The sequence below is a fragment of the Pteropus vampyrus genome, unplaced genomic scaffold (assembly GCF_000151845.1).
Source record: "Pteropus vampyrus isolate Shadow unplaced genomic scaffold, Pvam_2.0 Scaffold518, whole genome shotgun sequence".
Classification (NCBI taxonomy): domain Eukaryota; kingdom Metazoa; phylum Chordata; class Mammalia; order Chiroptera; family Pteropodidae; genus Pteropus; species Pteropus vampyrus.
In genome coordinates, this window is record NW_011889299.1 from 748,105 (window position 1) to 769,890 (window position 21,786).

At 35.3% G+C, this 21,786-nt stretch overlaps 1 protein-coding gene across 2 annotated transcripts in view; it reads left to right on the plus strand.

Moving 5' to 3' along the window:
• The window catches only part of WNK3 (WNK lysine deficient protein kinase 3), a 124,976-nt gene that overhangs the window by 95,055 nt on the left and 8,135 nt on the right, over positions 1–21,786 (plus strand). The window contains exons 17-20 of one of the 2 annotated variants that reach the window (XM_011383401.1): positions 2,909–3,140; positions 3,542–3,672; positions 4,200–4,822; positions 10,022–10,241. In XM_011383401.1, coding sequence (XP_011381703.1) covers positions 2,909–3,140; positions 3,542–3,672; positions 4,200–4,822; positions 10,022–10,241 — 1,206 coding nt within the window. The remainder of the gene's footprint in view (positions 1–2,908; positions 3,141–3,541; positions 3,673–4,199; positions 4,823–10,021; positions 10,242–21,786) is intronic. The other variant, XM_011383402.1, reaches the window with a different exon arrangement.

The following is a 21,786-nucleotide window of genomic DNA, read 5'->3' on the forward strand; positions in this document are numbered from 1 at the left end:
GTTAATTCCTTCTTATGTGTTCTTCATTTCACTTGTTATATTCTTCATTTCTGAGTGGTTCTTTTCTCTGGTTTCTATGTCTTTTTTTTTTTTTTAACTTTCTATCTTTTTGTTAATGTCTCACTGAGATCATATATTTTTCTCCTACATTCATTGAGCATACTTATAACCAATGTTTTTAATTCTGTATCTGGTATATTGCTTGCCTCCATTTCATTTAGTTCTTTTTCTGGAGTTTTCTCCTGTTATTACATTTGGGACATGTTTCTTTGTTTTCTCATTTTGGCTCCCTTTCTATGTTTGTTTCTATGTATTTGGTAGAGCTGCTATGTCTCCAGTTTTAGTAGAGAGGCCTTATGTAGTAAGTGTCTTGTGGAACCCAATGACATATTCTCCATGGTCGTCTGAGCCAGATGCTCCCAAAATGTCCCTTGTGTTGGTTGTGTCTACCTTTCTGTTGTTGTTAAACCTAGGTTGCTGTTGGCATGTCAGTGGGTGGGATTGACCCTCAGGCTGTGAGGATTGGCCATGACCACAGTGTATGAACTGCTGTGTGAGGGCTGACCCCATGGAGTAGGATTTGCCCCAGAGGATTTTGGATCCTGCTGAGACTACCATTTGGGGTACCATTTGTGGGGTTCATAGGTGGTGTTCTGTTGTGGTCTGGAGCAAGCCACTGAGTATGTTTTTGGGGGGCCTTTTGGGAGGGGCTCCTATGTAGACCAAGTTCCGCCACTGCCTGTGACTGGCTTAGGGCTACCTGGAAGTAGCTGCAAAGCTATCTCCAGTAGGTCACTGCATGTGCTGGACCTGGAGGCATGTTGTAGATGCTACGCTGCAGACCGAGACCTGCTGCTACCAGTACCGGGCCTGGGGCAGCTCAGCAAATGGCCCAGGCATCCCGAGGCTTGCCACCACCTTGTTGGCTAGTCCTTTGTTTGTTGAGTTTAGTATTTTCTTATTGTGTTGCTTTCCCACAAGTGTTTGGCGATTCTTAGTTATGTACTCATCTTTTATTTTCCCCATGAGATTTCTTGCTTTTCTGTAAATGCTGTACACAATTACTGTAGCCTTTTTTCAATAATTGTGAGAAAGGTGTGAGATATGCTTCTTGGCACTGGATAGTGCATGTTGTTTCTCATGCTGCCCAGAGGGTGGCCTAGTAGCTAGTCTTCAAAAGCAGAAGGTCTTCTCCTTCCTCCTAGAAGTTGTCTCCTCCCTACATTGCTGACCTTCCTCTTGGCCACAGATATTTTCCTCTCACCACTCATTTGGGAGCAGATGACTCTGCAGTCTTTTGTTTGCTGTGGAGTTGGGGAGAGAAGGGCCAGAACTGCGTAGCTGTACCTTCTTTTGTACCCCAACCAGTTTCACTCTTCCACTCGGTGAGTATCTACTGAGTAGAGATAAGTCAAGATCTCTGTTTTTGTAGAGCTCACATTCTAGTGGGGGAAGATAGACCATATACACATAAATAAAGTAATTAAAGTAAAGGGCTATGATAGAGTAAGGGATTGCTTTATATAGGGTGTTCAAGGAAGCACTTGTATTTGATGTTGACATTCTTGAGTAGAGACCTGTTCAAGGAACCCAAGGAAGGCCAGTAAGTAGGAAGGCATTATAAGATAATGTCAAAGAGGCAAATAGGAGGCAGATCGTGTAGAGCTTTTAAAATGTTTTAGCTAACCACTCATCCTTTTGGTTGGCCAGGGCTCTCTCCTGCCCATATTAGCCACTTAAATTCTCAGCATTTTGAAACAGTACCTACGTATGTCATGGGCTGCTTTTTCCTCCTTTAATTATATATGCATATGTCTACATCTGTTTTTCCTGTCATGTCTATGTATTTGGATTGGTAAAGGAGGCTAGAACTTGTATTTAATTTACTATACTGATCCCATTATTACTTATTAAAAATATTTTCTGTAACTTTGGTGGGACCAATGTAACACTTTCTAAATTGTAATTTTAAGAGTATTTTTTCTCTTTATGAAAGTAGTATTATTACTATTCTAAAATGGGTCTTTGCAAAATAAAAACATTGTTCAGAATTTTATTTTCAGTAACTGCTGCTGACCTGCTCTAAGTGTTAATAATTCTCACTCATGCCTGCAGTATACTTAGTGCTGCTTAGGTTGTCTTCCTTCAGACATAGGTTCAATTCCATTCTTTGAGCTTTTCAACACTCTTAATTTTCTAGAGTAGTGGTTACCATTCTCATGTTTTTTAAAGTATTTGTAGTTGTGTATATTAATTTTTTACATTAATTATATGGAATTTATTTTTAAAGTACTCATTTAGAGTATAATAGTTAATTCTGACTTTTTAGGGGAGGGGTGAGAAGACAAGAAGGTGAGAGAGTGATTTTATAGCCAGCTGTCGCCTGATGGTTACAAGTTTTAGAGCATGAATTTGAAATAATTTTGAGGTCCATTGTGAATTTATGTATGCTTACATAAAGAAACTTGATTTGGTAATATTTCTCTGTAAATCTAAATGCCTAGTTATCATATATTTCTATGTTATCATTTATGTCAGGTCTCTTAACTCAAATAACAGAAACAAAATTTTTATTTCAATATTATAGGGTTTCAATAACCTTTTTAGTAAATTGGTACATATGAAGGAAATAATTTTAATTTTCAGTTTTCAAAGTTGCTGTAAGGAAAAATATTTTAGGGTAGAAGATTAATATTCTGTTCTTTTACTTATATCTGAAGTCTAAATTATATTTTTAAAGAAAAGGGAAGGCTTAATTTCTGTACGTTAAATACTTCAGTTTCAGTATTCATAGCATTCTATATTTGATTACTGATTAGTTTATACAAGAGACTGCAGTGATATAAACAATTGCTTCACCTTACCTAAATTATTACCATTTTGTTTTTTCTCTATTTGTCTCCATTAGGAGATGTCCCCAGATGCTTCACTTCCAGGAGATCCAGAGGTCTGTCCTGCTGCTGTGTCAAGCATTGGAGCCATTCGTCTGCAGACAGGAGGTGGATATTTTGGCCTAAGCTTTACTTGTCCTAGTCTCAAAAATCCTATTAGCAAGAAATCCTGGACTCGCAAATTAAAAAGCTGGGCATACAGGCTACGGCAGTCAACCAGCTTTTTCAAGAGATCAAAAGTCTGTCAAGGTAGTGTGCTTACAGTCAGGGACATAGACTAGGTAACATCACTTTTCATTTACTTGGTTTTTTTTTTGTTTTGTTTTGTTTCATTTTCAAATCTTGCCACTTTTTCCATGTAGCCCATGTATATGACATGTCTCATTAATGTCATTGCCATTTTATTTTTCCTTTTGTAGCAATTTTGAATTTATAGTTATTCATTTCATATAGATACTAAGTCTCAAGATAAATCTTGCAATGTCTGATTTAGAGTTAGGGACTTCTACAATGTTGCTAATTACATTAATACTTTTTAATTGTCTAGCAGGAGTTAAGTTTTTTCTACTTTTCTTCATTTTTGGTAATGAAAACAAATTTAGTCTTAAACAATTTTCTCTTTTCTGCTTACAATTTGGCAAAACTTGCAGTGGAAACAGAAGATATGAGATCAGCAGTTGCTCCTGATCCCATTCCTATGACAGGAGAGTCCACAGCTAATACTAGAGCTTTGAGTAGCTGTAAAGCAATGAGTGGATCATTTCAGCGGGGTCGGTTCCAGGTTTGTGTCTTTGGTTTAATCCTTATCTACAAGGGCATTATAACAGGTAACAGCGTTGAAGACCATGGTCTGTAGATGATACTTATTTTAAATGTAGATAATTGTCATATTTGATTTGTTCCCCTTATATGCATCCCTTCACCGTTTGAAGCCATCCAATAAAGGTGAGTCTAAAGAAATAGGGATTTTAGTAGATGGAAGAGAACAGAGAAGGAGGTCCTCATTTTTATAAATCCAATTTCATGTCCTTTAGAATCTTGGCAAATTTAATTGTAAGTTTTTTTTTAATTGTGGAATTTTATTTGAGCAATACAAAGCTAACTTTCTTTACCCAAAGGGACCAATTTAAACACCGAATATGGGGAATATAGATGGGATGTTTAAGTTTTGGTATTATCAATATTTGTATATCACAAGCAAACTATCCACTTTCTGTGCCATATATATTCGATATATATATTGAATTTCTTTGTGGGTTTATTCTTTGATTAAGCAGAGCCAGCCACTTTTGCCTTTTTATATCTCAGGTGATTACAGTTCCTCAGCAGCAGTCAGTGAAAGTGACATCTTTTGGAATCGAACACATACCAACGTTCAATGAAATGACAGGCCATTCTAGTGAGGAAGCTCTAGTGTTTACTGAAACAGCAAAGGCTCAGTTGGTAGATATGGAACCTGCCATGCACAATCCACAAACTTTATTTTCTCCTCAGAAGTTACGAGATCTTCATGAAACCTTTAAGGAAGATAAAATAATTCTCAAGCAAGGTGATAACTTCTCATCTTTCAGCACAGTTTGCGAGACTGATGTATCTCCCATGACCCCAGAAAAGGAATTGGAAGAAAATTCAACCACAGGAAGTAGCATGCAGTGTGGATCTGAACTGTTGCTTAAAGAGGGAGATATACTTTCTGTAGGCAAACAGCCTAGCTCTGATAGCGAATTTTCAGCCACTCTTGCTGGCAGAGGGAAATCAGTGGCAAAGACTCATCCACAGATTGATCAGTGCTTACCGCTCCATGAAGAAAAAGCCTTTGCTCATACACAGAGCTCACTCTTTTATTCGCCATCTTCCTCAATGAGCAGTGATGATGAGTCAGAAATAGAGGATGAGGACTTAAAGGTGGAGCTTCAAAGATTACGAGAAAAGTAAGAACTATTTCTCTTTTGTCACCAATCTTGTTGCCCTGGGTTTTATAGAACTAAGTGTTTGATTGTTAGCTAATTTAGGAGTGGTAACATTTTAATGATTAAAAACTACAAAGATATTATCAGATTCCATAGGTTAAGAGTCAGTCCCACAAGTCAGTCCCACCTCAGATGCCAATCACATGTCCAGGTTGTATTATCTATGCTTCTGACTAGCCTGTTATAAATTGGAGGGTCCCACGAGCCCTCCTTCAGGTTCAATTAATTTGCTTGAGTGGCTTATGGAACACAGAACCAGTTTACTTAGTAGATTATCAGTTTATTATAGAAGGATACAACTCAAGAATAACCAGATGGCAAGGTATAAGGGAAGGGTCATGGAGCTTCCATGCCCTCTTAGGAGTGCCACTTTCCCAGCATTTCCAGGTGTTCACCAACCTGAAAGCTCTCCAAAACCCGTAATTCAGGAATTTTTATGGAGGCTTCATAAATCATTGGCCATTTGTGATTAATTCAGTCTCCATCCTCTCCCCTCCAGTGATAGGGGCAGAGAGGGCTGATAATTCCTACCCTGTAATCATTTGATTGGTTCCTCTGGCAACCTGCCTCTATTCTTAGGGACTTTTTACAAGTCACTTTATTAATCTAAACTCCAATGTGATTCATAAGGGCTTGTTATGAATAACAAGACACTCCTTTTACCTTTATCACTCTAGAGCTATTTCAGGAACTGGACAAAATACCAAATATTATAATAAAAGATTCTCTCATTGCTCTTATCATTTAGGAAATTGCAAGGGTTTTAGGATCTATGTTGCAGGAACAGGAACAAAGACTATATATATAAATTATAAATCATAATATCAGAGCAGTAAAAATGCACAAGAAACAATCTCCTATTGCTCATGCCCTAATCTAATTTCTCAGTGGCAACCACTGTGAACTGTTTGGTGTATATATTGTGTGTCATTTTTCCAGCATTTACATATATGTAGTTTTTGCTTTTTACAAATGTAAGATTATAATATGCATGATATTCTATAATGTTTTGACTTAACATTGTCCCCTGTATATATTTATTGTTACAGAAATTATCTTTTATTTCATAAAGTAGAATAGCATGTAGTCAATTTAAAGTTTATTTAATCCCTCCTTAATAGATATTTTCAGTTTTATGCCATGTTTTCCTTATGTAAACAATGTTGAAGTGAACATCCTTAAGTTTTTATATTTTCATGTAAGTATTTTTGTAGGATCAATACCTAAAAGTGGAATTGCTGGGTTAAAAGATGTGCATATTTTATTTTGTTTTATTTTATTTTTTAAATTAAGTTTATTGGGGTAACATTGGTTAATACAATTATATAATTTTCAGCTGTACTTTATAATTTGACATCTGTATATTCTATTGTATGTTTACCACCCAAAGTCCAGTTTCCTTCAGCTACCATATATTTGATCCCCTTAACTCACTTCACTCTCCTCTACCCCCTTATATTTGACCCCCTTTAACCATCTACCTACCCCCTCCTCCCCCACCCCCTATCTTCTAGTAACCACTAGTCTATAGTCCATGTCCATGAGTCTCTGTTTGTTTGTACTGTTCATTTGTTGCTTTTAGGTTTATATCCCACATATAACTGATATCATGTGATTTTCAACTTTTTCTGTCTGGCTTATTTTGCTTAGCATGATTATCTCGAGGGCCATCCATGTTGTCACAAATGACAGTATTTCATCTCTTCTTACGGCTGAGCAATAGTCCATTGTATATATGTACCACAGCTTCTTTAGCCAATCATCTATCGCAGGACATTTCAGTTGCTTCCATGTCCTGGCCATTGTGAATAATGCTGCTATGAACATCGGTGTGCAGATATCTTAATATATGGGTTTTCAAAGCTTTGGGGTAAATACCCAGTAGAGGGATTGCTGGATCATATAGTAGATTGATTCTTAGTTTTTTGAGGAACCTCCATACTGTTTTCCATAGTGGCTGTACCAATTTGCAGTCCCACCAGCAGTGTATGAGGGTTCATTTTTCTCTTAATCCTCTCCAACATTTGTTATTACTTGTCCTGTTGATTATAGCTATTCTAACAGGTGTGAGATGGTATCTCATTGTGGTTTTGATGAACATTTTCCTAATAGCTAGTGATGTTGAGCGTCTTTTCAAATATTTGTTGGTCATTTATATGCCCTCTAGGGAGAAGTGTCTGTTCAGATCCTCTGCCCATTTTTTGATTGGATCATTTGTTTTTTTGTTGTTGTTGTTATTGAGTTGTATGAGTTCTTTGTATATTTTGTATATTAGGCTCTTATCGGAGGTGTTCATTGCAAATACATTTTCCCATTCGAATGGTTGTCTCTTTACCTTGTTGATGATTTCTTTTGCTGAGCAGAAGCTTTTTAGTTTGTTGTAGCCCTATTCATTTATTTTAGCTTTTGCTTCTCTGGGTTTTGAGGTCAAATTCATAAAATCCTCTTTAAGTCCAAGGTCTTTGAGTTTAGTTCCTATGTTTTATTGTTTCAGGTCTTATATTCAGGTCCTTAATCCATTTTGAGTTAACTTTGGTGTATTGTGATAGACAACAGTCCAATTTCATTCTTTTGCAGGAAGCTTTCGAGTTTTACCAGCACCATTTATTGAAGAGGGTTTCCTTTCTGCACTGTATGTCTTTGGCTTTTTTTGTCAAAAATTATTTGCCCATATAAATATGGGTTTACTTCTGGACTCTCGATTCTGTTCCACTGATTTGTGTGTGTGTCTGTTTTTCTGCCAATACCATGCCATTTGGATTATTTCTGCTTTGTAGTATAATTTGAAGTCGGGAAGAGTGAGGCCTCCAGCCTAGTTCTTTTTTCTCACGTAGGCTTTGGCAATTCGGTGTCTTTTGTGCTTCCATACAAATCTGATGATTTTTTTGTTCTATTTCTTTTAAAAATGCCAATAGGATTTTGATGGAGATTGCATTAAATCTGTATAATGCCTTAGGTAATATGGTCATTTTAACTATGTTGATTCTTCCAATCCAAGAACATGGAATATCTTTCCATTTCTTTGTATATTCTTCAATTTCTTTTAATAGAGTCTTGTAGTTTTCATTATGTAGGTCCTTCACAGGTTTCGTTAAATTTATTCCTAAGGATTTTTATTCTTTTGTTACAATTGTAAAATGAATTATTTTTTCCACTTCTTTTTCTGACGCTTCATTATTAGAGTATAGGAACACTATGAATTTTTGAACATTGATTTTGTATCCAGAGACTTTACTGTATTTGCTTATTGTTTCTAGTAGTGTTCTTGTGGAGTCTTTAGGGTTTTCTATGTAGAGAATCATGTCATCCTCAAATAGTGACAGTTTGACTTCTTCGTTTCCTATTTGGATGCCTTTTATATCTTTCTCTTGTCCAGTTGCACTTGCTAGACCTCCAATGTTATATTGAATAACAGTGGTGATAGTAGACAGCCTTGCCTTGTTCCTGAACTTAGAGGGAAGGTTTTTAGTTTTTCACTGTTAAGTATACTGTTGGCTGAGGGTTTGTGATAGATGACCATTATTATGTTAAGATACTTTCCTTCTATACTGATTTTGTTAAGTGTTTTGATCCTAAATGGATGCTGTATCTTGTCAAAGGCTTTTTCTGCATCTTTTCATATGATTATATGATTCTTATTTTTAATTTGTTTATGTGGTATATCACATTAATTGATTTGCGTATGTTGAACCATCCCTGTGCCTCCGGAATGAAGCCCACTTGATCGTGGTATATAATCTTTTTAACATGTTGCTGTATTTGGTTCACTAGTATCTTATTTAGAATTTTTACATCTGTGTTCATGAGAGATATTGGTGTAGTTTTCTTGTGTTATCTTTACCAGGTTTTGGTATCAGAGTAATATTGGCCTCATAAAATGAATTGAGAAGTATTGCCTTCTCTTCGATTTTTTGGAAGAGTTTGAGGAGAAGAGGTATTAAATCTTCTTTGAATGTTTGGTAGAATTTACTGGTGAAGGCATCTGGTCCTGGACTTTTACTTTTTGGTAGGTTTTTGATGATTGTTTCAGTTTCCATACTGCTGATCGGTCTATTTAGATTTTCCAGATCATCTTGATTCAGTCTAGGAAGGTTGTATTTTTCTAAATACTGGTCCATTTCTTCTAGGTTATCAAATTTGGTGTTATATACTTTTTCATAGTATTCTTGTATGATCCTTTGTATTTCTGCATTGTCTGTCATAATTTCCCATCTTTTATCCCTGATTTTGTTTATTTGTGTCCTTTTTCTTTTTTCTTTAGTGAGTCTAGCCAGGGATTTATCAATTTTATTAACCTTCTCAAAGAACTAGCTCTTCATTGCATTTATTTTTTTCTATTGTTTTTGTTTGTTTGTTTTCAATTTCATTTATTTCTGCTCTAATTTGATGATTTCTTTCCTTCTGCTGACTTTAGGCTTCATTTGTTCTTCCTTTTCTAGTTTTTCATGATGAAGTGTTAGGTTGTTTATTAAGATGTGCCTATTATAAATTGAGAGATATTGCTAAAATTGTCTTCCCGTGTACCTATACCATTTTATACACCAAATATAAATATATGAAAGTGCCTGTTTTCCCACTTCTGAACAACATGGGGCTGTATATTATTTGATCCTTTTAGTTTTATTTCAATCAGGTGAATCTTAAAATATTTTTAAATTGTGTTCTTCTCATTAACAGTAAGGTCGTATTTCCTATTCTTTGGAGTTACCTTTTCATATTCTTGCCATTTTCTATAAGGTTGTTTCTGTCTTTCTTATTGATTTTAAGGAACTATTTATGTATTCTAAATATTAACTTTTTACTATATAATACAAGTATTTTCTGTTTATACTTGAAGCATGTAATATAGAAAAGGTTAATATTTTATCAATACTATGTGATTTTAAATTTTGTTTTATTGTCTTTCACTGTATTGAAATTTTAGAAATTTGTTCTTGTCTATTTGTTGACTTTTTTATTTATGTCTGGTTATTGTAATGTTATGCTTAGGAAGGTGTTCCCATTTTAAAATTGTGAAAATATTCTGTATTTCCACATTCTTAATCTAAATTCCTTGTTAAACTTTATTTGTACTGGTGTAGAGTGGGAATTTTTTTTTTTTTTGGCTCATCTGTTTGATGCCAGTACCATTAAAATGCTTTCTGCATGATTTTCATTCAGACACATTCAGGAGGTGGTAAATCTTCAAACCCAGCAGAATAAGGAGCTGCAGGAGCTCTATGAACGCCTTCGAGCAATTAAAGATAGCAAAATCCAATCATCAGAGATTCCCCTGCCACCTGCATCACCGCGTAGACCAAGATCTTTCAAAAGCAAACTTCGCAGTCGTCCCCAGTCCTTGACACACGTGGACAGTGCTCCAGTTGATCCAGGTAAATCAGTATTAAAAGTGATTTAAAAATAACTGGTTGAAGAGCAGCAAAATTAGAAAAATAATGATAATATGTTTTTTATTAAGCTAAGATGATTTAAAGATGTGCACATTATTCTGAGATACTTTTCTAACCCTTTTGGCGTTAAATGTTCTTTTATGACATAACAGTGAGGACAGATGAGAGATTTTAGAGAGCAGATGTGTTTTATGTTTTCATTTGGAAAAGAAACACCTGAAGGCCCCATTTCAATCCCCAAAATAGTTTTTGAAGTGTTAGCAGACAATGGGAACTGCTGGTCTAACATTTAGAGTTTATTGAGGAGTTCATTGCTAGCAAAGATAATCTTAAATATATATAGTCATGTTCTATCTGATATGAGATATCTCTGTTTATTATTTATAAGAATGTTAGAAAAACAAACTTTTTGATTTAAAAAAAAAGAAAGTCTACTTAACCTAATAAAGAAGTTGTTAATCAGATCAGACTTCCTTGGTTACATGTCCATAGTCAAGATGGGGGTTGAGGGCGAACTGTAAGGATATATGTGAGATCCCAACGGTTTGTGGTAGGTGGAATAGTGCCCCCCGTCGCCAAAGTGTAAATTCCTGGAACCTGTGACTATGTTTAGTTACATATAAAGGGGAATTGAGGTTGTAGGTGGAATTAAGGTTGCTAATCAACTGACTTCAAAGTAGGGAGATGATCCTGGATTATCTGGGTCAGCCCAATGCAATCAAAAGGGTCCTTTAAATTAGAAGAGGGAAGCAGAAGAGAGGGTTGTAGAGAAGATGCGAAGAGGGAAGCAATATCAGAGAGATACAACATTGCTGTCTTTGAAGAATGGAGAAAGAAAGCCACAAATCAAGGAATGCAGGTAGCTCCTAGAAGCTGGAAAAGGTTGTCAAGCAGATTTCCTTCAGAGTCCCTGGAAGGACAATGCAGCCCTGCCAACACCTTGATTGTAGCCCAGTAAGACCCATGTCGGACTTTTAACTTACAGAAGAACTACAAGATAATAAATTTGTGTTGTTTTTAGTTACTAATCTGTGGTAATCATTTACAGCAACAACAGAAAGTGAATGCAGAACTTAAGAACAGGAAGGCTATTTTGGTGATCCTCATAAAAATAGAACTGAAGGATAGATATAGATTGAGGGCAGCTTTGGGAGTTTAACAGTAGAAGCATGTGGACCTTCAGTCTAATGCTCTACCATTTATTGCTATACTTTATTTTATTATGTTTAGTTCCCAAATACATGGCTTACCCTTTTTATGTAGTTTCTATTCTCCAGAACTTTCAGGTGGCTTTGTCTTGTTATGATCTCAAAGCATTCTTTCACTTTTGAATCACTGCTTAACTGGCCTTTGTCAGATTCCAGAGATTGAAAATTTGACAGACTCTGCTCATCTTTTTCATGCCATGAAATGGGTCAGACCCATTGCCCGGTCTGTTATTGGGCTCTTCCTCAGTCAGGTGTCCACCTGTTTTGTGTCTCAGCCCATCAGTAATGATGCTAGCAACTAGGAATGTCTAGGGGCACTTACCTGTGCTCTTACTACTTGCGGAGAGTCCCCACAGACAGTTTCCCTGACTGGAACCAGTGTTGTGGGTAGACCAGCTCTTGTGTTCTTACTATGATTATAAGAGGCACTGAGCAACAATCAGGGAACTTTGAATAAACAAGGTTTACTATTCACAGGTGCTAGAGGACACATGGCATGCCTGGGGCCACACAGTGAGGTCTTGGAGTAGGATGGGGGACAGAGAGAGAAAGAGAAACGGAAGGTGAAAGCCTGGCTTTAGCAGGGTTGAGGGTAAGGTGTCTAGGTTTGGTTTTACTTTTATTTCCTGCTTCGAGATGCCTAGGGTTTTGCAGATTCACTCTTTATTGAGGAATTTAAAACATAAGAGTGGGAATTAACAGGAAGGGAAAGCAGGGTCAGTCAAATGATCAGTTATCTAGGTCAACCAGGACTTTCTTAAAACTGCACTTAATGGACGGATAATGAGATAAAAGCCTGGCTTTTTATCTCATTGTGTAGTTGGCAATGTGTTTATCTGAGATGATTGTCTTTGAAATAGGTGACTCCACAATCAAAAGCTTCATGTCAGGCCCTTATACTACATTATCTACATTATCTCTTTTTAATCTGCCATAGCCAGAGGCATGGTATCCCTTGATAAAAACGCCTTTTGCAAGTGGCTTTTTTGATGCAGAACATTGCCTTTGAGATTCTTAAAGTTATTTGTGTTATAATAGCTTGTTCCTTTTAATTGCTGACTAATATTCCATGGTATGGATGTACTATGGTATCCATTCACCTGTAGAAGCACATTTGGATTGTGTCCAGTGTTTTGCAATAAAGCTGCTATAAATATTCATGTACAGCTTTTTGGGTGAACATAAATATTCCGTTTACTTGCATAAAGTACCCAGAAGTAAGATTGCTGGCCCCGTAAAATCGCTTGGAAGCCTTCCTTCCTCTTCAATTTTTTGGAATAGTTTGAGAAGAATAGGTGATAATTCTTTGAATGTTTGCTAAAATTCACCTGTGAAGCTATCTGGTCCAGGACTTTTTGTTTGTTGGGAGTTTTTTGATTACTGATTGAATTTCATTAGCAGTGATCGGCCTGGTCAGATTTTCTGTTTCTTCTTGATTCAGTCTTGGAAAATTGTATGTATCTAGGAATGTATCCATTTTCTTCCAGATTGCCCAATTTGTTGGAATATAATTGTTCATGGTATTTTCTTATAATCTTTGGTATTTCTGTGGTGTCATTGTCACTTCTCTTTCATTTCCGATTTTATTTATTTGAGTCCTCTCTCTTTTTTTCTTGATGAGTTTGGTTAAAGATTTATCAATTTTGTATATCTTTTCAAAGAACCAACTCTTGGTTTCATTTATCTTTTGTATCTTTTTTAGACTATTTCATTTATTTCCTTTTTGGTCATTATTATTTCTTTCCTTCTACTCACTTTGGACTTTGTTTGTTCTTTTTCTAGTTCCTGTAGGTGTAAGGTTAGATTGTTTATTAGAGATTTTTCTTTTATTTTGAGGTAGGCCTGTATTGCTATGAATTTCCCTCTTAGAACTGCTTTCACTGTGTCCCATGGATTTGGGGTCGTTTTGTTTTTGTTTTCCTTTGTCTCAAAGTCTCTTTTGATTTCTTCCTTGATCTCATTGTTAACCCATTCATTGTTCAGTAGCATGTTATTTAGCCTCCATGTGCTTGTGTGTTTTTCATTTTTTTTCTTGTAACTGTTTTCTAACTTCCTACCATTGTCAGAGAAGATGCTTGATATGATTTTAGTCTTCTCAAATTTATCGAGGATTTTTTTGTGGCCTAACGTGTGTCGTGTCCTGGAAAATGTTCCATGTGTACTTGAAAAGAATGTATATTCTATTGCTTTTGGGTGAAATGCTCAAAAAATATCATTTAAATCCATCTGGTCTAATGTGTCTTTTAAGGCCTTTGTTTCCTTGTTGGTTTTCTGTCTGGATGATCTATCCATTGATGTCAAAGAGAGTGTTACAATCCTCCACAATTACTATATTACTGTCACTCTCTCCTTTTATATTCGTCAATATTTGCTTTCTGAATTTAGGTGCTTCTACATTGGGTATGTATATGATTACATGGGGTCATATTCTCTTGTTGGATTGATCCCTTTTCATTGTGCAGTGTCTTTCTTTGTCTCTTGTTATAGCCTTTGTTTTAATTAAAGTATTTTTACTGATATAAGTGTTGCTACCAGCTTTTTTTGATTCTTTCTATTTCATGAAAATATCTTTTTCCATCTCTTTATTTTAGTCTATGTGTATCTTTCAATATGAAGTGGAACTCTTGTAGGTCGCATATGTATAGGTCTTGTTTTCTTATCCATTCAGCCACCCTATGTCTTTTGATTGGAACATTTAATACATTTACATTTAAAGTAGTTGTTGATATATAGTTATTGCCATTTCATTATTCATATTTTTAATCTTCTTTTCTTCTTAAAGAAATCTCTTTAACATTTTTCATAATACTGATTTTCTGGGACCAATTTTTTTTTTCTTTATTTCTTGTGAGACTTCCTTTTTGTTCCATGGTGTATTTGGTAGTGTGTTGTTTAATTTCCAGGTGTTTTGAGGTTTTTCTTGTTATATCTTTGTTACTAATTTGTACTTCAATTTCATTATGACCAGAAAAGATCTTTTTGATGTTTTCGATTCCTCTCAATTTGTTATTGTTGGTTTTGTGAACCAGGATATGGTCTATTATGGTGAATGTTTCATGTGCATTTGAAAATTATATATGCACTGTTGTTGCTTGTTCTATAAATATCAGTTAGATCTAGATCTTTGAATAATATTGTTCAGTTATTCTATATCCTTGCTCATTTGCTCTCCACCTCTTGTACTGTTTACTGAGAGAATAGCGTAGAAGACTTCAACTGTAATTGTAGATTTGTCTGTTTCTCCTTTCAGTTCTGTCAATTTTTGCCTGATGTATTTTGATACTATTTTGTTAGTTACACACACATTTAACATTGTTATGTCTTCTTGGTAAATTGACCCTTTTATCATTATGTAGAGTCCCTCTTTATTCTTGGTTGTTTTTGTTTGCTTTGAGGTCTGTTTTGTTTGATTTAAATGCCATTTCATTCTTCTTTTGGTTAGTGTTTGCATGGTGTATCTTTTTCATCCTTTAAGTTTTAACCTACTTATGTTATTTTTGAAGTGAATTTCTTACAGCTTATGGTCATGTTTTGGTTTTGTTTTTAAAAAATCCATTCTGGCAATCTCTCTCAATAATTTTAAAGCATTTATATTTAATGTAGTAATTAATATATTTGTATTTTGATCTACCATATTTTAAATTTGTCTTCTGTTTGTTCTGTTTTTTATTCTTTTTTCCCCATTCCTGCCTTCATTTGTTTTTTTTCAATCTATTTTAGTATTTCATTTTAATTCATCTGTTATGTTTTTTCTATATTTCCTTGTATATTTTTAGTGGTTGCTCTAGGGATTATGATATATATACTTCTCTTTTCAGTTTACTTAAAATCAGCCTTTTACCACTTCAAAAGGCTTATTTCTTCTTTACAATTTTCTTATGTATTACTTCTACATATATGGAAAACTCCATCACACTGTGTCATAATTTTTCTTTCTGCTTCAGTTTCAGAACTCAAAAACGGAATACATTTACCCAGATTTCTATTATTTCTTTTGGTCTTCCTTCATTCCTGCTCTTTCATGTTACCTACTGGTATAATTTCCTTCTGTTTTAAGATCTTCTTTTAGTTATTCTTTTAGAGTATGCCTGCCGGTGACAAATTTTCTTAACTTTTTTCATCTAAGAATGTCTTTTTTCACCTATACTCCCGAAGGATATTTTTGCTGTATATAGAATTCTGGGTTATAGGTATCTTTTAACATTTTGAAAATATTATACCATTTCCTTCTGGCTTCCATGATTTGTTATGAGAAATCCGCAGAAATTTGAATCATTGTTTTCTTGTATGAAAGCATTGTTTTTCTGTGATTGCTTTCAGAATTTTTTTATTCTCTTTAATTTTCAACAATTTTTCTATTTAAGTTTCAGCAATTATTTTGTATATAGGCAAGGATTTCTTTGTTTATTCATGTTGTGGGTTCACTGAGCTTCTCGAATATTATATAGGTTTATGTCTTTTGACAGATTTAGGAAGTTTTAAGCTAATATTTCTTCAAGTATATTTTTTCTTTTCACGCTCTTCATTCTCTCTGGTACTCTGATGACACAAATTTTAAACCTTTTCCTATTGTCCTATAGGTTCCTTAGTTTCTACTCCTGTTTGTTTTTCAATCTTATTTCTCACTGTTGTTAAAATGGAATTTTTCTTCTGTCATCTCCATTCTGCTATTGAGTCCATCCAAGGAGTGTTGTTGTTGTTGTTGTTGTTGTTGTTGTATTTTTTTGGTTCTAAAATTTCATTTATGTTTTCTATAATTATTTCGTTGCTGAGACTTTTCATTTTGTCATGAGTTTCAGTAGTTTTTGTGATTATCTGAGCATTTTTTGTAATAGCTGCTTTAAAGTTTTTGTCAGATAATTCCAACATCTTTATCATCCTTGAATTGGTATTTTTGATAGTCTTTTCCCATATAAGTTTAAATTGACCTGATTCTGTAAATGCCAAGTCATTCTGGATTTTATCCTGTACATTTTGAATATTCTGTTATGAGTCTCTGATGTGTTTTTAAAATGCTATGTAGTTGTTGATATTTTTGTTACAGGAAATAATCGACCCAGTTATTTTTACCTTATGAGTTCCAACCTATCTTCTGTGGTTTCAGTTGCATTGCCGGTTCAGTTCCAGTTTTGGTTTAGTTGCATTACCTCTGCAATGCTCTTCAGATCTGTCCCCACATGTGGGTCTCCCAGTGGTCAGTCTCAGTCTTGGGCAATTGTTTGTTAATTCAGTTCTTATGTCTTTGGTATGCTGAATAGGGTCAGATTCATATATGCACAGCTCAATGGTAAACTCAGGAGTTAACAACTAGCTTTTCTCAGTTCCTTTCTCCCTACAATATCTCTAGTGCTTTCTGATTCCCAGTGACTCTTTTTTCTGTTCTTCAGCCAGAAATTGAGGATTTCAGTTAATCTGCTCTTTTGTACACATCTACCACTGTGCACATGTCCGGACCAAGCTTTGGGAGGTTAGAGAGAGCAGTGAAACAATAGTGATTGTCCTCACCCTCATAGGACCATAACTCCCCTGATCAGGAAGGAGAGGTCCTCTCCCTAAGAGTTTGGCTTCTATGAACTTACATTGTGATTGTGGATTCTGCCACCACAGGATTGCTTGGGGGCTAGGGGAAAGAGTATGGAGAAAAGAAGGAAAAACAAATTTCTGTACTTTGCAAGAACTTTATAAGTTTCCTTTCCCATTTCTCATGCCAGAAGTAGAGGATTTCCTCTGGAGGTCTCTTTTTCAATACCCTGGTGCCCACATCTAGGTTAGCCATGGGGTATCGGATAAGAAAAATTGGTAATCTCACTTTTTTTTTTTTGATACTTTGAATTTTGGTCATATTTGCTAATCACCTACTACTGTTTACTATTCAGAATTCTCAAATAGCTGCTCCATGCATTCCATCCAGCTCTTATGGATGAACTAAATATATGAAGCCTGTCTGCCCTGTAGTGTATAGGTACTGCTGTCTCTACTAAATTTATTCTCCTCGTTTTTACTTTTAAGCCTAGATTTCTGAGAGTGGTCCATATATCTGCACTGTTTAGTATTTAGCCAGGGGTTGGTCAGAGGTTGCATTTACATGTCAAGTCAGAAGAGCTTCCACTTTCTGCTGATGGATCTGTGTGTGGGCTACAAAACTCATTCAAACTTTAGGCCATATTCTAGTCTGACACAGTTTTTATTTTCCTGTGGCATTTCTCATGCCTCCTCTTTGCATGTTCAGACTCTGTTAGCCAGTGATGTGTGTATATTTTGGGACTTCAAATCTGTTGTGCATGTGACGATTTTCCAGTCAACTTGAGATATATGGAGAATTGATCAAGCCTCCTATGGCTTTATCACTTCCCAGATCGCCCCGTTAATTTCAGGTTAATAGAGTCACTGCTTCTAAAACTCTAAATTAAGTGAGTTTACTACCACAGCAGCAGCCGTAGCAAAGCTTATTGTTTTCTTAGCCTGCCCTGTCTTGGTTGAATTAGTGGACAGAAAGAGCTGGGGCAGGGGATGATGGAGCAGTCCTGGACAAAAACGCCACAGATTGCAGTTAGTTCTTACCTGAACTTAAGTAGTTATCATGAATAAACGCTTCTGATTTTGTTGTATGCCTTTTAACAAATTCCAGATTGCTGAAATGTTTATTTTTGAGAGTTTTGTCTAGTTTATTATTGTTTTTGAGGGAGAGAATACAATAATCTCTTCACTGTCATGCTGAAAGCCAGAAATTATTTTTTAGCTTGTAGGAAGGACAGTATCTGAGTATTGTACTTCTGTTAAATTAACTTGTTTATTAAAATGTTTATATTGGTTCCTAACCAGACTTAATATAAAAATATTGACTCATTAAGTGGGAACTAAATTATCTTCATTTTCTCTTTCTTTTATGAATTGAGGCCAAGGTTGCAAAGACAAGATGCTCCACACACACCTTCTAATGGTTTTGTTACTTTATTACCTATCACAGGAGCAGATGATTTTCTCTCTCTAGCTATAATAACTCTCTTTCTAAGCTCGCTGACATTTCATGTTTTTCCCATTCCCATTCGGTCAAGATTGGTCGATACATTTGTTGGCCTTAGCGCAGCATTTCACAAACTGTCAACAAAGAGTTAATAGGTGTTGCATGGTTAAATGGGAAATGCTGGATTCAATTACATAAAAACCAGTTTTTGAACTGTAGAACCTCTTAGATCCTTTAATGTGCTAATATACATTGAGAGTTTCCAAGAAAGGAAATAATATACATTTCCCCAAACAGTTTTATCAGAGAACCCACTTTTCACAGAACACATTTTAAGAAGTACTACCTTAACATACATAAGAAACCCACATCCATCCTTCCCTGCCCACAATTATACCTGTTTTGTAAGAAACATGAACTTGTGTGGTATTGCAATGTAATGGTATCCACAATGTAGGTGTAGTTTACCTTATAACATGAGTACTGTGCTAAGCTGTGCAGGAAAGAGTTAACACAGTAGGGACAAGACTGCTATTTTTAGAAAGGTCTTTTTTCAAGGTTTGCCCTTGGCTAGCGTGTATAAACTTGGTTTCACTCTGTTCCCTAACTGATGAGTGTAGTTCATTTTGCCTAGGTTGTTGGTACAAATAATGTGATTTATGCTGAATGCCTCCTTTCCTTCTTAGAGTTTGGAATTTTGGTACATGCTAGGCAGAAGGTGACTGCATGACTAGTTCCTGGTAAAAAACCATGAGTACTGAGTCTAATGGGCTTCCCTGGCCAGAAACTGGCATATATGTCGCTGCATTTTTTGTTGCTGAGAGAAAAGAGCATGCTCAAGTGTGTCTCCTCATAATAGCAAGAGAGCATAAGTAAGTGTGTGCATGAATTTCTCTTAGATTCCTGTTTCTCATTTGAAACCTTGCCGATCCTGTCATGCATCCTTTTGCTATAATAAGCTTATCCATGACTACAACTATATGCTGAGACCCGTGAATCGTCCTATTGAATTCATGAATCTGTGAGTGGTCTTGGGGATCCTGAAACACAAATGCATTACATAAACTCAAATCCTCTAAACAACTCTAAAATAGGTATAAAATTAGTGCCTGTCTTTTATAAACAAAGAGACTAAAGCTAGTGAGATTAAGCAACTTCCCTAGGAACTTGGTTCATAAGAGGGAATCCAAATCTGTCTGACTCCAAAGCCTTAGCTCTTACTATTGTACTGCATTGCCTCCCAATATCAGAAATTGTGTCTGCAGTGGGTTTAGAGTAGGCAATGGAAAATCATCCTGAGTGACGGTAGTCTGAGACAGCTTCATACAGTAGGTGGAATTTGAGTTGTTATTGAAAAATAAATGGACAGGATTAAAATTGATGAAGTAGAGTGGGAAGAGTATTGTCAATAGATATAAATGAGTGAAATGGAGGGTTTACATTGAAAGGTTTTTCTTCCATACTTAAAAAAATAACAACAACTTTTGGCAACTGGCACAGATTGTGCTACAGTTTGATTTAAGATGATGTATCTGATCTAACCATAATTATATGTTTAAGTTTAATAAATGAGATAATATGTTTAATGATGAGATAATATAGCTGTTCTACAAAGACAACCATGACTACCAAGGACTTTGCCATCTAAACAAGTTGAAAACTCACTATTGTTAGTATTAAGAAACTATTTAGACTATTTAAAACTTTTAGTTTTGAGAAGAGTAAAATGCTGAAAGCAGCATTTAATTGACATTAATCTGGTGGCAATGTAAACAATGTATTGGCTAGAGCCAGGGAGTGAGTCTCTTTAGATCACTACAATCATAGTAGTCCATATATGAGATGATTAAATGCTTAGAGAGTTGTGGAAATGAAAATAGACAAGAGATGTTGTATAGGAAGAATTGCCATGATATGGTGATGAACTGGATATGTGTGTTTGTAGGGAGATCTAAAGGAGCTGAGTCTGAGTAGTTTGGAGAAAATGTGGTATCTTTAACAGAAATTGGACACTTAGGTGAATTGTCATGCCAAGACCACAATAGGTTTAACTCTAGTTGTACTGAATGATTTATTGACATCAACTGGAAAAACATTTGAGACTTGGTTGTGAGGATGGATTGAAGAGTGGTCAAAGTTTGAGATAAGAGATTTGCAGTTGGGCGATTACTGAAATTATCTGAATGTAGGCATCACTTTGGGGAAAAATAAAAAGAGCACCAAGGACCAAACTCTGGTTTTATTCATTTCATCAATAAGAAATGAATATTAAAGAGCACCGTTGAAGTTAGAAAGTAACATTACTAGCTTTTATAAAACACGTTTGTAGAGTACTTCTTTTAATGTGCATTGATTGGGTATTTTCTGGTTTGTGAACTTTAAATTAAGTGGTCTTTTTAGTATGATATGAATAACTTTTAAATCAAGTCTATAAATGTTTCTTCCATGTGTCAAGAGTACTTAGACACTGAATAACATTCAAATAACATTTTTTTTCTTCTCATATGTCACATTGTTCCTGGTAACTTTTGGAAGATTTGTGTGTAGATTTTTTGGTTGCTTACTTAGAAGCAGTCTTGCCTTGGCTCCTGTTTCATTTAAATACTTGTCTTGTTTATTATTTCTTCCTCCACTGTTTGCTATTGTGCCACTAGTGCAGCAGCCATCATTGATTGCTAATTGAGTGTTCAAGATCACTTGTTCCACCAGAGTTGTACATAAGAAACCTGACACTGGGGTTTCCCTAAGTACAGAAGTGTCCTTAAATGAATGACATTCAAACTTAGTTCTATGCAACAATTTTTTTTAGAAACTGAAGGGAATGAATCCAAAAATACTTCTTAAGAGAAGCGGGGTGAGCAAAAATGCTGGCATTGATATGTATATGTTTCTGGCTATCTTTTTTTTACTCCTACCTGCTGACATTTTTCCAGGGTAAGAACACAGTATAAAGCCTTCAGCTCCAAAGTCTTCTCCAACATTGTTGTGCTGTTCATTCTCTCACTGGAGATGACAGAGAATTAGATGAATGTGCAGAAGGATAACAGGGGAAAAATGATGTTTTTATTATAGGCTGACTTGTGTGTCTTTGGGTTTTGAGTCTTAGAGAAGTAGGAATTCCAATAAGATTGGTATGTCATTTTGGTACCTAATGGTTGCCCAAAATTAGTAAACATTTTAATAAAACTCTTTTGTATATGTGAATATGTTCCAATTAAGCAATTGAACTCTTAAGCAATTTTTACTAATGTTTCCATTTAATATATAATCTCCTTGAATCTAAGCTTTCAGTTGTGCAGGGTTCATAGAGAATCATAGACTATGTATAAATAATCATTGAGATTATCATGTTCTTCTTTATTA